Source organism: Centruroides vittatus, unplaced genomic scaffold (assembly GCF_030686945.1).
Source record: "Centruroides vittatus isolate TY-2023 unplaced genomic scaffold, ASM3068694v2 contig_549, whole genome shotgun sequence".
Taxonomy (NCBI): domain Eukaryota; kingdom Metazoa; phylum Arthropoda; class Arachnida; order Scorpiones; family Buthidae; genus Centruroides; species Centruroides vittatus.
Genome location: NW_027122325.1, coordinates 4,375,910 through 4,389,327, shown reverse-complemented (window position 1 = coordinate 4,389,327; position 13,418 = coordinate 4,375,910). Strand labels below are relative to the sequence as shown.

Here is a 13,418-nt window from a genome sequence, read left to right as displayed (position 1 = left end):
CGAAAAATCCCCAGGAATTTTTCAGGGATGGTCCGTCCGAGTATGTTAGGCCCCGTCTCTCACCACCCGGCCGCCCCATTGTGGGCCTGGTCGAACTCATAATGGGAATGCTAAAAAAGGGCCTTCTTAGTGCCTACAGGGCAGAAAGAGTTTTAAAAAAATGTGTGTGAATTTTAAGGTAAATTATAAAAAATTACTTTTTTTAAAAAACTCTTTATGCTTGTAGGCATTAAGAGGGCCTTTTTAGCAAGCCCATTATACTACCAGGTCTACAGTTGGGTGAATGGAGTCCAACATATCTGGAAAGACTTCGTCCACCCATCTAAAGGCTTTCTAGTGATTGCCGTAGCAAAAATTAGAGATTTTAGAATTTTTTCTATCGGCAACATTTCTGTAAATATGAAATCTCAAGTCCAACACGGACTCAAGTTTAATCCCTATCCAGAAATTTCGTAAACTCAAATTCGAACTCGAGTTTTGAATTCGGATCCCACTCGGACTCGCTCATCATTACTATCGTTGTTAACAAAATACACTTTTGACAATTGATCTCAGATAACATAGAAATTAAGGTTAATGTTGCCTATGGTTCCAAAATGGCGGCTCGTCTCTGATTCCAGCAAATAGGAGAAAGGAAACAGTGGGGACGCACGTTCTAACCTAACCTAACCTATTTCTAATAAATTACCATAATTATTACCAACAGAATTATTAGAATACGTTAGGTTAGGTTAGAACGTGCGTCCTCACTGTTTTCTTTCTCCTATTTGCTGGAATCAGAGACGAGCCGCCATTTTGGAACCAAAGGTAACATTAACCGAAATTAATATTTACTTAAATAATGCACGATAAAAAACGAAATAACGTTAATTCAAGTTAACGTTAATAGATTTGGAAGTGGAAAGCAAACAAAGGTCCAGATAGCGTAACTAGCGACGTAACAAGCAAAGTAATCGCGTGACTAGCAACAGTTGCAGGTTCAACTGCACTCAGGGGTGAATTCGCTGGGTTTGCTTAAGATGGCAGCCTTTCTCTCTGAGCAGTGGCGTGCCGTCATTGGAAGCGGTGGAAGAGCCGCTTCCACCTTCCAATGACCTTTCCTTGTAGTTTCTAAAATATAATTTTTTATATTTTAACGTACTTTGAATTAATTAAAATTAATATTTTATTATAACTGCATTATGTATCTTATTACAAATTTCTATACTACATGTGAAAAAAATGATAAGATTGCTATTGTACAGTACATTCGAATAATTCGGTGGCGGAAGGAATGTCGAAACCGGGTCAGTTTCCAATCAGTCAGATTACATAGGCATTGGCACATGCGGTTTACAGAGCACCAACCTCACCCGGTTTAGCTGGTAGAAGCAACACACGCGTAAAGCATCTAATTTTATATCCCGGACCGGTTCTGAGCTGTTAGCTGCCTGCCTGTCAACTTCCAAGCAGCCAGATTATAGGCATTGGCGCATGCACTTTACAGAGCACCAACGTCACCCGGTTTAGCTGGTGGATGCTTCACACATAAAGCTTCTAATTTTATATCCCGGACCGGTTGTGGGCTGTTAGCCGCCCGCCTGCTAGATATTCGGCTGCCTTCGCCCGATTATGCGAATCACGAGTAGACTAGATCAACGGCAGGCAACCCCCGGCCCGCGGGCCAGCTACGGCTCGCGAAAAGTTTCTATCCGGCCTGCGAGATCTTTAATAAATTATTAAATTGGAAAAATAACTAATTAATAGTTATTTTTCCAATTCTTTGTAATTTTCGAAAACGATAAGAGAAATAAATATACTAATTAACTTTTTATTTATTTATTTCATATTTGCAGACTAAAAAAATTACGAGTCACAAGAAGACGTCAATTACGGCCCGCGGAAAAAACGTAAAATTTATTCTGGCCCATGTTATAAAAAAGGTTGCCCACCCTAGACTAGATTTATAACTTAACCCAACCGATAGGAGTTTACTGGCATGTTTTTACGATAGTTCTGTATAGTTGACAGGCGTTTAAAAAAAAAATCCATTAAAATATTTCATATATTTATTCCGCGTTTATTCTGCTCTGCCATCTTATATTACTTACGGATTTCAATGTTAAACCGGTGATATTACGATTTAGTATGTCCCATCTGTAAGGGGATGGAGAAAAAACGTGTACAATTCTAGTACAGTGTTAAAAAATTAACTGTTACTTTGGCAGCATCATTTACAACCAAATTTAACGAACGAAACGTACAATGGTACAAAAAAAGCTATAGAATTTATTTTCCTTAAATTTACGATTTATGTATCCGTTGTCATAAAAATTTCTTTCCACTTCTTTCTCGAGACTACAGATATTCGAGTACAAAGTAACCGGTTTCGACTTATTTCTACTTAAGTAGTAATTATATAATTAAGCGATTAGGGAATTAGAAACATAAATAAAACCCCGATGAAAGAGCTGAAATTTTACTTAAACAGAAGCCTAACCGAACTAATCTCTTGCCGAGTACAGTAGGGTCTGTTCTCTTCGTACTATTAGATGTAGTAAAGACAGAAATTTTTCCAGTTCAACGAGAGTGACCGAAAAGTTGTAAATTTTGAAAATTTCCGTGAACACTTGGTCCTAAAACGAATTAGTTAGAAACGAACTACGGACAATCTGTTAAGTTTAACATATTTAGATTTTTACAGCTATGATGAGAAACGTTTAAAATCTACAACAACCCTGTCGCATCCTTTGATATATACTAGTGATGCGACAAAAGAGGCATTTGACATTGACCGGTATCGGCACCCTCGGGATTTGGCACGCACAACCTACCTGGACCGTCTCCGATTCCTTTCGTTAGCCACTCGTAGGAAGCTATTTCACTAACTTGTAAGTGGATTGTTTTAAGATTTAAAAAGTAAAGAATATTTTGTTATTTTTATGTACGTTTCTTCACAAAGTTGTATTTAATTATAAGTTTCTCTAAAAGTATATTCATACAATTGAAGAATTTTTTGTACTAGGCATGTATATTCGTCACACATTTTGTTTTACCAAGTAAATTTTTTTATAATTTTAATTTTAGCCCTTATATCGTGGCTAGTGATTAAAAAATTTATTTTAAAAAAGTTTTGGCTCAAGACCGTATAATGAAAAAGAAAACATTATTAAAAGAGAAAGACCAATGCCTAAATTAAATATAAATACGTCAACAAAAAAATTTCGACATTTTGACGATAAAATTTATGACGAATGACGATTCTTTCGTAAAATTGAAGCAATTTGGAAACCAAAATAGAATAGAATTTAACATTGGTAGACAATATAAAATAAATCTTGAAAATTATAACGAGATAATTACGATTAATAGATATATCTAAATTCATAGATGTTATATGTTTTTCCTCAAAGCAAGAATTGGCATTTAGAGGGCGTAGGGAATTTATTGAATCTAATAAGAAAGTTCAATATAATTACTTCTGTTATTTATTAAGTACGTCGGATAATCTATTAAAAATACATTTAAAGAAGTATACGGTTTTTACTGGCTTATCGAACAAACGAATACCGAACGGGCCCTGACGCGCAATTAATTGATTGCCCCTGTAAGTCGGCTTCTTACAGAAACACAGCTTCCCTATCATCAAATGTCACGGCACGCCACTGTTAAGTAACAATGGTAGTGTTACGTAACAATGCAATTGTTAAGAGAAAGCGACGTGCAAGACACAGATGCAGTTTTTTTCGTTTTTGCAGGAAATCGAACATATTTTTAGACCCATCTAAAAATTCTCTAATTAGTCTGGAAAGAGGGGGATCCAATTCTTGCATTCTGTGAAAACGGGTAAGGTTGACTATAACGTAATAACCTTAATCTTCGCTATCGTTACTTTTGCCCGAGCAACGCCAGGATTACCTGCTAGTTTAAACAATAGAAGAAATAAATTTAGATTGTTGATTAATTCAAGGAAAACAATTTCGCAATTCTAGTTTCAATAGAACCGGTATAATTATCTAAAATGACGGAGTGTTGAAGGTCAGTGACAAAACCGGAATGGAGCCATAGGGCGAGACAGCGAATATAAATATTATTTCTATATTATACACATACTCTGATTTTGAACTGCAATAATAATAAGAAAGTACGTGGTACGATCCAAAAGTTCGGGGAATGCAGTAATCTATGAAAACAAAGCATGTATTTGAAGTTACAGCGTATGAAATGGATTCTACCAAACCACCTCTACGTGTTCAGGTTAATTTCATCCATGTCATGTGATTAAACCGCGAGCGCTGCTGTTTTTTCTGGAGATAGTTACCTTTGTCCTGCGACGTAATCAAAGTGGAGTTTCAAGAACAACCTCCAACATTTCGACTTCACCGTGACCTTTCACCGTAGAATCACCGTACACCTTTCTTAGCAAGTTTAAAATCTCCGTAGGTATTTTACCTAAACGCTGACAAAATTTAATGTTGGTTGTCGTAGATTACTGCATTCCCCGAACTTTTGGATCCTACCACGTATAGTAGCGATGGATACTGATAAATCCGTACAGGTACACGAAATGATTTTAATTTCGATTGGGATCTTAACATCCTTTATTTTTCTGTATAAACTTTTTCCATTATTACGTTTATTTGTAATTTTTTTTCTTCCTAAATACTATGCTGTTGATTTGAGAAATTATGGAAAATGGGCCATTGTGACCGGTGGAAATTCGGGAATTGGAAAATCTTATGCTTTACAACTGGCTCAACGCGGAATGAACGTCCTCATCGTTGCCAGAAATTTGGATACTCTTAAACAGACCAAGAAAGAAATCCAAGACAATTACGGAGTTCAATGTGAGTACGTACAAATTGATTTTACGGAAAACGGAAACATTTATACCAAGTTAAAGCAACGACTAGAGGACAGAAACGTCGGTATTTTGGTTATTTCTGCTGGTATTAGTGGTAATTCTCCGTGTTATTTTCTCGAAGAAACCCACGAAAACATAATTTCCATGATAGAATTACACATTCGAGCCGTAGTAAAAATGGTTGATTTAGTTGTTCCGTTCATGTTAGCAAAACAGAGTGGAGTTGTAGTTATTGTATCGTCTGCGACTTCGAAATATCCCCGACACTCGTTAGGAAGTGTTTATCCGTCTTGCAAAGCATTTTCAGATCGCTTCGGCAGGGCAATTTCTTGGGAATTCAGAAAAGACGACGTTTACGTTCAATCCCTTGTTCCTTATTTCGTCTCGACCAATCTGATAAATTCTTTTGAAAAATATTTTGGACCACTAAGATATTTTATAGTTTCTAGTAACGAGTTGAGTAAAATCGCCGTGAACACCATTGGAATCGACAATTACACAACTGGACATTGGAAACACGAACTACAGTGCGTTTTCTTGAGTTTTCTTCCTAACTTTCTTCGTACACTTATTATTAAGAACATGGCTAAAGCACTACGTTTTAAACGATTAAAGAACAAGTTGTGTTGATATTACACTTCTGAAAACCTGTCTATGAAGTTCAGGTATTTAAAAAGCTTGTATTCAAGTATATTTTTTTTTATATAGATCATTATTACAAGCAACAGGAGTACAAAGAAATTATTACGTTTATATTGTGTCTCTATACATGTGTGTTATGCTTTGTATATCATTAAAGTTGATATTTTAAAATTAATGATAAATAAAGTATGTTACTAGCATTTTTAATACGATAAAATCGGAGTGTCGATAACCGCGTTTACACTGATATTTAGCAGTGGCGTGCCGTGACATTTGGTGATAGGGAAGCTGTGTTTCTGTAAGAAGCCGATTTACAGGGGCAATCAATTAATTGCGCGTCAGGGCCAGTTCGTATTCGTTTGTTCGATAAGCCAGTAAAAACCTTATACTTCTTTAAATGTATTTTTAATAGATTATCTGACGTACTTAATAAATAATAGAGGTAATTATATTGAACTTTCTTATTAGATTCAATAAATTCCCTATGCTCTCTAAATGCCAATTCTTACTTTGAGAAAAAACATATAACATCTATGAATTTAGATATATCTATTAATCGTAATTATCTCGTTACAATTTTCAATATTTATTTTATATTGTCTACCAATGTTAAATTCTATTCTATTTTGATTTCCAAATTGCTTCAATTTTACGAAAGAATCGTCATTCGTCATAAATTTTATCGTCAAAAATGTCGAAATTTTTTTGTTGACGTATTTATATTTAATTTAGACATTGGTCTTTCTCTTTTAATAATGTTTTCTTTTTCATTATACGGTCTTGAGCCTAAACTTTTTTTAAAATAAATTTTTTAATCACTAGCCACGATATAAGGGCTAAAATTAAAATTATAAAAAAAAACTTACTTGGTAAAACAAAATGTGTGATGAATATACATATCTAGTACAAAAAATTCTTCAATTGTATGAATATACTTTTAAAGAAACTTATAATTAAATATAACTTTGTGAAGAAACGTACATAAAAATAACAAAATACTCTTTTCTTTAAATCTTAAAACAATCCACTTAGTGAAATAGCTCCCTACAAGTGGCTAATGAATGGAATCAGACGCATCCTGGTAGGTGTGCGGCGCGTGCATGCACGCAGGCTGCCAAATCCCGAGGGTGCCGATTACCGGTCAATGTCAAATGCCTCTTTTGTCGCATCACTAGTATATCTCAAAGGACGCCACAGGGCTATTGTAAATTTTAAACGTTTCTCACCATAGATGTAAATATATTAAACTTAATAGTCATTTGTTTTCTAACTACTGTAATTCGTTTTAGTACCAGGTGTACACGGAAATCAGTTCCCCACTGTACTGAGCTAGTGATTGGTTCGGTTAAGCTTTTGTTTAAGTGAAATTCTGGCTCTTTCGGCAGGGTTTTATTTATTTCCCCATTCCCTAATCTCTTAATTATTTAACTACTTCTTAGTAGAAATAAGTCGAAACCAGTTACTTTGTATCTGAATATCTGTAGTCTTGGGAAAACATTGGAAAGACAAATTTTTATGACAACGGATATATAAATCGTAAATTTAAGGAAAATAAATTCTTTTTTTGTACCATTGTACGTCTCATTCATTAAATTTGGTTGTAAATGATGCTGCCAAAGTAACAGTTAATTTTTTAACACTGTACTAGAATTGTACACGTTTTTTCTCCATCCCCTTACAGATAGGACATACTAAATCGTAATATCACCGGTTTAACATTGAAATCCGTAAGTAATATAAGATGGGAGAGCAGAAATGAACGCAGAATAAATATATCAAATATTTTAATGGAGTTTTTTTAAACTCCTGTCAACTATACAGAACTATCATAAAAACATGCCAGTAAACTCCTATCGGTTGGGTTAAGTTATGAATCTAGTCTAGGGTGGGCAACCTTTTTTATAACATGGCCAGAATAAATTTTTATGTTTTTTCCGCGGGCCGTAGTAGTTAATTGACGCCTTCTTGTGACTCGTAATTTTTTTAGTCTGCAAATATGAAATAAATAAATGAAAAGTTATTTACTACATTTATTTCTCTTATCGTTTTCGAAAATTACAAAGAATTGGAAAAATAACTATTAATTAGTTATTTTTCCAATTTAATAATCTATTAAAGATCTCGCGGGCCGGATAGAAACTTTTCGCCAGCCGTAGCTGGCCCGCAGTCCGGGGGTTGCCCGCAGTTGATCTAGTCTGCTCATGATTCACATAATCGGGCGAGGGTGGCCGAATATCTAGCAGGTGGCTAACAGCCCAGAACCGCTCCGGGATATAAAATTGGACGCTTTACGCGTGTGTCGCTTCTACCAGCTAAACTGGGTGAGGTTGGTGCTCTGTAAACCGCATGTGCCAATGCCTATATAATCTGGCTGATTGGAAACTGACCCGGTTTCGACATTCCTTCCGCCACGAATTATTCGAATATACAATAGCAATCTTATCGTTTTTTTCACATGTAGTATAGAAATTTGTAAAAGATACATAATGCAGTTATAATAAAATATTAATTTTAATTAATTCAAAGTACGTTAAAATATGAAAATTTATATTTTATAAAATACAAGGGAAGGCCATTGGAAGGTGGAAGCAGCGCTTCCATCGCTTCCAATGACGGCACTGATATTTGGACAGCCAGATGGCAAAGCGGAGGGGGGGAAGATGTCCAAACTAGTCTAGTACTCTCCGGGAACGAATCCATGTGGGGAAAAATTCTAAGTAATATTTCATAAATGGTTTGCCAGAGGCCAGACAAGGCGTCTAACTACTGTAGTTCTAATTATGAAACAGTTAATTTTTTAAATTGAGTTTGTTAAGTAGCGAAATTAAGGGTGTCACTTGTGGTGCAAGGAGTTGCACTTGCACCCTAACACAAACAATGTGCTAATGGAGAAAAAGGAATAGTATATAATAGAAACTTTATAAATGTACGAAAACCTCTTTCCAATATAATACGAGGAGAATTCAACTTTCAAACGATTAATGATGTCTTAATATAAAAGTTAGATTGTGCCTGTTTGATTTAGAACATTTCTAAAACTTTCCTATTATATTTAAAAATTACTGATATTCATCGTTATTTGTAAGAAAAATACAAATATAATCAAAGGTAACTAAAGGAGAAAAGTTTTTAAAAAATCTGAAATTCTTCTTACAGAATATTAAAATTTTAAAGTACAATTGCCAATAAAAAGAAAATTGAATACAGTAGACTCGCGGTTATCCGTTTAAGGTGGCAGACGGCCGAGTAGGATAAGGAACATTCCGGATAACATGAAGTTTGAAGTTAAGGCATTTCCTGTACAATCCAACATGTCAGTACAACCCGTTGGTGGCGACAGCCGGATGGCCGAGCGGTGAACGTGGAACCTACTATTCTGGGCGGAGACCCGGGACGGATTGAAAAATTCCCAGGAATTTTTCACGGGAGTGATCCGACTAGATATGTCAGATCACTCTGTCCATCACCAGCAGGCCGCAAAGTTTTGGACCTCGCAAACCCATATTGGGCTTGCTAAAAAGAGGCCCTTTTAGTGCCCACAGAGCAGAAAGTTTAAAAAAAAAAACCCGTTGGTGTTTTATTATTCAGCTATAATTTTTACTCTCAGTGTGGTAATGTTTGAACACAAAATTTTCATACAAAAGTAATCCGGTAAGATGCCTACAACTTCCACGAGACATTAGAGTGGTTGAGGTCGAAGTTTTAAACGCTAAAACGTGTACGTCGGACGTTTGGCGCCACTTTCCTGTAAGCCTAGAAGTTTGACAATGGCGTTTGGAATGTCGAGCGTGATTCCACTAACTTTCCAAACACCATTGTCAAACTTCTAGGCTTACAGGAAAGCGGCGCTGAACGTCCGACGTACACGTTTTCGCGTTTAAAACTTCGGCCTCAACCTCGCTATTACGTGCAGAATAATCGGAAGTTTTGTGAAAACGTTCGCAGTCACGTTTTTATGCAATGTAATTATTGAATAATACTGTACTGTATTAATTAAAAAGTACAAAATAATTACGTTTTTATAATTATTTGGTACTGCAGTCAAACTTCACTTTTCGAACAATTCTGTTCGCGAAGAAAATTTATAACTAATATTTTGCCTGTTGCCGAGCAAGGTACTCGGCAAGAGCATATCCGAACGGACCTCCCTACATATAATTTCTGGGGTTTATCCGATTACTCTTGTTTCGGATTATTATAATCGATTTTTAACGGATTATTTTATCCGTTAAAAAATCCGGCAGATGATTAGATTATAACGTTATCAACGAGATAGAAGTTAAGAGCTTCAGTGAATGCTGACTTAATAGAAGTGATTTTTTTGTAAGGAGTATAACAGAGATGAAAAATAATAAATTAATCAACATAAGCAACCGTTTTCTTTACCAGTCTAAATGTTATATTTCTCTTCTGTTATATTTCTCACTTAGTTTAAAGTATCTGTATACTTGTATATTACCCAATATACTCGTATATTATATACAACATTTTTATTAAACTAATTTGTTTGTGTACGAATGTATTTACTATTTTTATTCATACATGCTTACTAAATACCATTGCCATCATCACACAAGTCAATAAATGTGAATTTATATATTCGGTAAATGTATCAAATTTTAATGTTTAATTAGTTTTTAAAATCGTTTTATTTTGTATTTTTTTAAAAATCAGGATCGTCGTCATTATTACTTTTCCGGCAGTTATACAGCATAGGCCTTTAATAATAAATGAAAAGAATGACGATCAGTCAGAAAAGACTTTTCCAGATTTTTACTCTTTTGGGCTCGGGAAGCCTTGAAACGTAGAGAAGTGCAAAAGCATTCGGGGTTTTTTCTGTACGCATGGATGTTAGAATGTGTACCAACCGATTTAGTTCAACCATTTTGAAGCTTAATAACTCCTGCGTTAAACCATTCAAAATCGTGTCTCCCATACAGTCTAACATTCATACATACAGAAAAAAACCGGAATCTTTTGCATATCTCGACATTTCGAAATGTCCTGAATCCAAAAATGCAAAAATTTGGGGTGGGATCATCTTTTGACCGATCACTACACTTTTCCTCTGTTATATAGGCCTATAACAACCGGAAAAGTAAAAATTATCGAATACATATTTATATATTGACTATGTCATTACTTAGAGGAGTATTTTAGCTTTGGAATAAAAAGTTTCTACATTCTATCTTTATTGAAGCTTATATTCTGAGGTCACGTGATGACGTCTGAATTTTCGGGCCTACCTTGTTAACAAGTCCGCCCCTGGTCGGAGTCGGAGTCGGAGCCGTGAAAAACTCTACCGACTCCACAGCCCTGTTAAAAAGAAATCAATTAAAATGATAATTTTTCCACAAAAACAATCAGGTTTTTCTCTTCTGTTATCTATTGATACTCAAAAACACCTTGGAAAACTTATTTATATTGTTTTATAATATGACTTTTATGTTACGGTTTCAGTTAAAGATAAAAATAGTTATCTCGGGTTATACGATATTTCCATATGTTTAAATGAAATTTTATATCTAGTTTGAGAGTTTCAGATACTGTATTTGATATACGAATTAGAGTCTAAAAAGATAGTCGTTATACTGCAATTTATCTAATCGTCTGTTGGTGAAATAGGGGGCTAGAGTTTTTGTCAGTTGTCAGAAGCTTATAAACTCTAACAACCAGTTAAAACACACATATGCAGCCGCTGGATATACATAAATGTCAAGCATGATTCCAATGACGTTCCAAACGCCATTGTCAAACTTCTACGCTTACAAGATGGCGGCGCTCAACGTTTGACGTTCACGTTTTAGAAATGAAAACTTCGGACGCAACCTCTCTAATACCTGGATGTGACTGTGCAGACGCGAATTTAGTAGCGAGCGAGAGGTTGAGAGCGATATAGTTCTCGCAAAGGAAAACATGCATAAGCGAGAAGCGAGAAATCTCGCTGGTGTGAGCGAATTTCTGGTTCTCGCACACGGGCGGATCATATCCGCCCGTGTGCGAGGGACTAATAGGGCTTAAGCCCTGGGCCCCAAGTGTCAAGGGCCCACAAAAAATGAATTATAATAAATTTTTAATACTTTTTCATTAACAATGAGCATTTGTCGTATAGTAAAAATCAGTTAATTCGAAAATCTTTGTTAAATGTTAATAATATAATAATAATGATAATGTATAGTATTATTTGTATTAACAAAAAATGGGGCCCCATTGGACTTCAATAAGCCCTAGGCCCCGAAAAACCTAGATCCGCCTCTGCTCGCACATATGTGACAGGGTTTGATATTTATCGCGTCTCGCCTCTTGTCGCCACATATTCTCACTTAGGGTCCGACTATGCAGACGCGAATTTAGAGCGAGCGAGAGGTTGAGAGCGATTTAGTTTTCGCAAAGGAAAACCATGCACAAGCGAGAAGCGAGAAATAACGCTGGCGAGAGCGAATTTCTGGTTCTCGCACATATCTGACAGGTTTTGATATTTATCGCGTCTCGCCTCTTCTCGATATATACTCGCTCGCTTGGAAAATTCGCTCGCTCGCGTCTGCATAGTCGCACCCTAACTCTCAAATGTGACTTTAAATCACGGCATGAAATCAGCCGTCATTCATCTTTAAACAATAGACGTAAATGATTTCTGTATTATATTTGGATATCAATTTACGAATCATCCTTCTGTCAAATCCGGGAGTTCAAGTCCGAGATTTAAAGTCACATTTGAGAGTTAGGGAGAGAGGGAAAGGATTAAAGCTTATCCTAAAGAACTCAGCTTCTACGGTACTATTTTAGAAGCAATTTTTTATTTTTAACTGCGTTTTAGTAGGGTACCACGTGGGGATGAAAGAAGTGTACTCCTTAACAATGGAAGTGTTAAGAGAAAGCGAAGTGCAAGATTTACAGGTGCAGATGCGGTTTTTTTGTGTTTATGCGGGAAATCGAACATATTTTTAGACCCATCTAAAAATTTTCTAATTAAAGCTTTAATCCTTTCCCTCTCCTTCGCGAGGGGGGATTTCGAAAAATTTTTCTTAGTGTACTGTACATTCTCTTGACGTACCCTATTAAAACGCAATCAAAAACGCAAAAACCCGCATCTAAAATAGTATAATAGAAGCCCAGTTCTTCACGGTAAGCTTAATTTTGTCCCTCTCCCTCGTGGGGGGGGGATTTCGACATCTGTTTTATATAAAAACACGCGCGTATTCGAATGGAATGTTGTGTCAAAATTTCAAAGCAATCGGTGAAGAACTTTCGGAGATTAGCTATTAGGAACAAACGAACACGTACATTTTTATTTATATAGATAATTACGGAATATGCAATTTTGAACAATTTTGTTTAGTATTTTTATTTAATGGCAATCAGATGAATGGATAGATCAAATTCATGTTAATTTTGTTGTAAACAGATTTATTTGGCGATATAAAACTTTCAATTAAAAAAAGGACAGAAGGTATATTCACATTATATAAAATACAGAAGAATCTAAGACGTCTTTCTTACCGTCCGTCCCTAGAGATAAATATATATATAATGATATGTGATATTCCTTTGTTCTTGAGTGAACTAGCATTACACTCAATTACATAACAATTCGCCATAGTAATATTCGTGACGAATAAACAACACGAGCTCCAGCAAAAGCACGCGTAAACACAAATAAAACGTAAACAAACCACAAACATGACGCCGGACAACTGCTCATGCTCATGATGTCACTCGTGATGTCGACTTGAAACCTCACTATACAGGAATCAGAGTTTCGGGGGTCGATTTCTTCGTCCCCAAACACTTGAAGTGATTCCGAATATCTGTTCGAAACACAATTCTTTTCCTAGGTAATGTGGAAAATTTCAAAATTTTCTATAAAGCAGTTGCCAAAATACAAGCAATTGAAAAGTGCAAAAATCTCCAAAAATGTATTTTCTTCTTCTCC

At 35.6% G+C, this 13,418-nt stretch overlaps 2 protein-coding genes across 2 annotated transcripts in view; both read left to right on the top strand.

The window, feature by feature from the left end:
* LOC136978726 (protein lifeguard 1-like) overlaps positions 1-13,418 on the top strand; it is a 351,072-nt gene that overhangs the window by 265,632 nt on the left and 72,022 nt on the right. The window lies entirely within an intron of this gene.
* On the top strand, positions 4,510-5,473 carry LOC136978612 (inactive hydroxysteroid dehydrogenase-like protein 1). The gene has a single exon (XM_067274352.1). It carries the CDS (start codon positions 4,514-4,516, stop codon positions 5,471-5,473), a length of 960 nt encoding a protein of 319 aa, XP_067130453.1. The 5' UTR covers positions 4,510-4,513.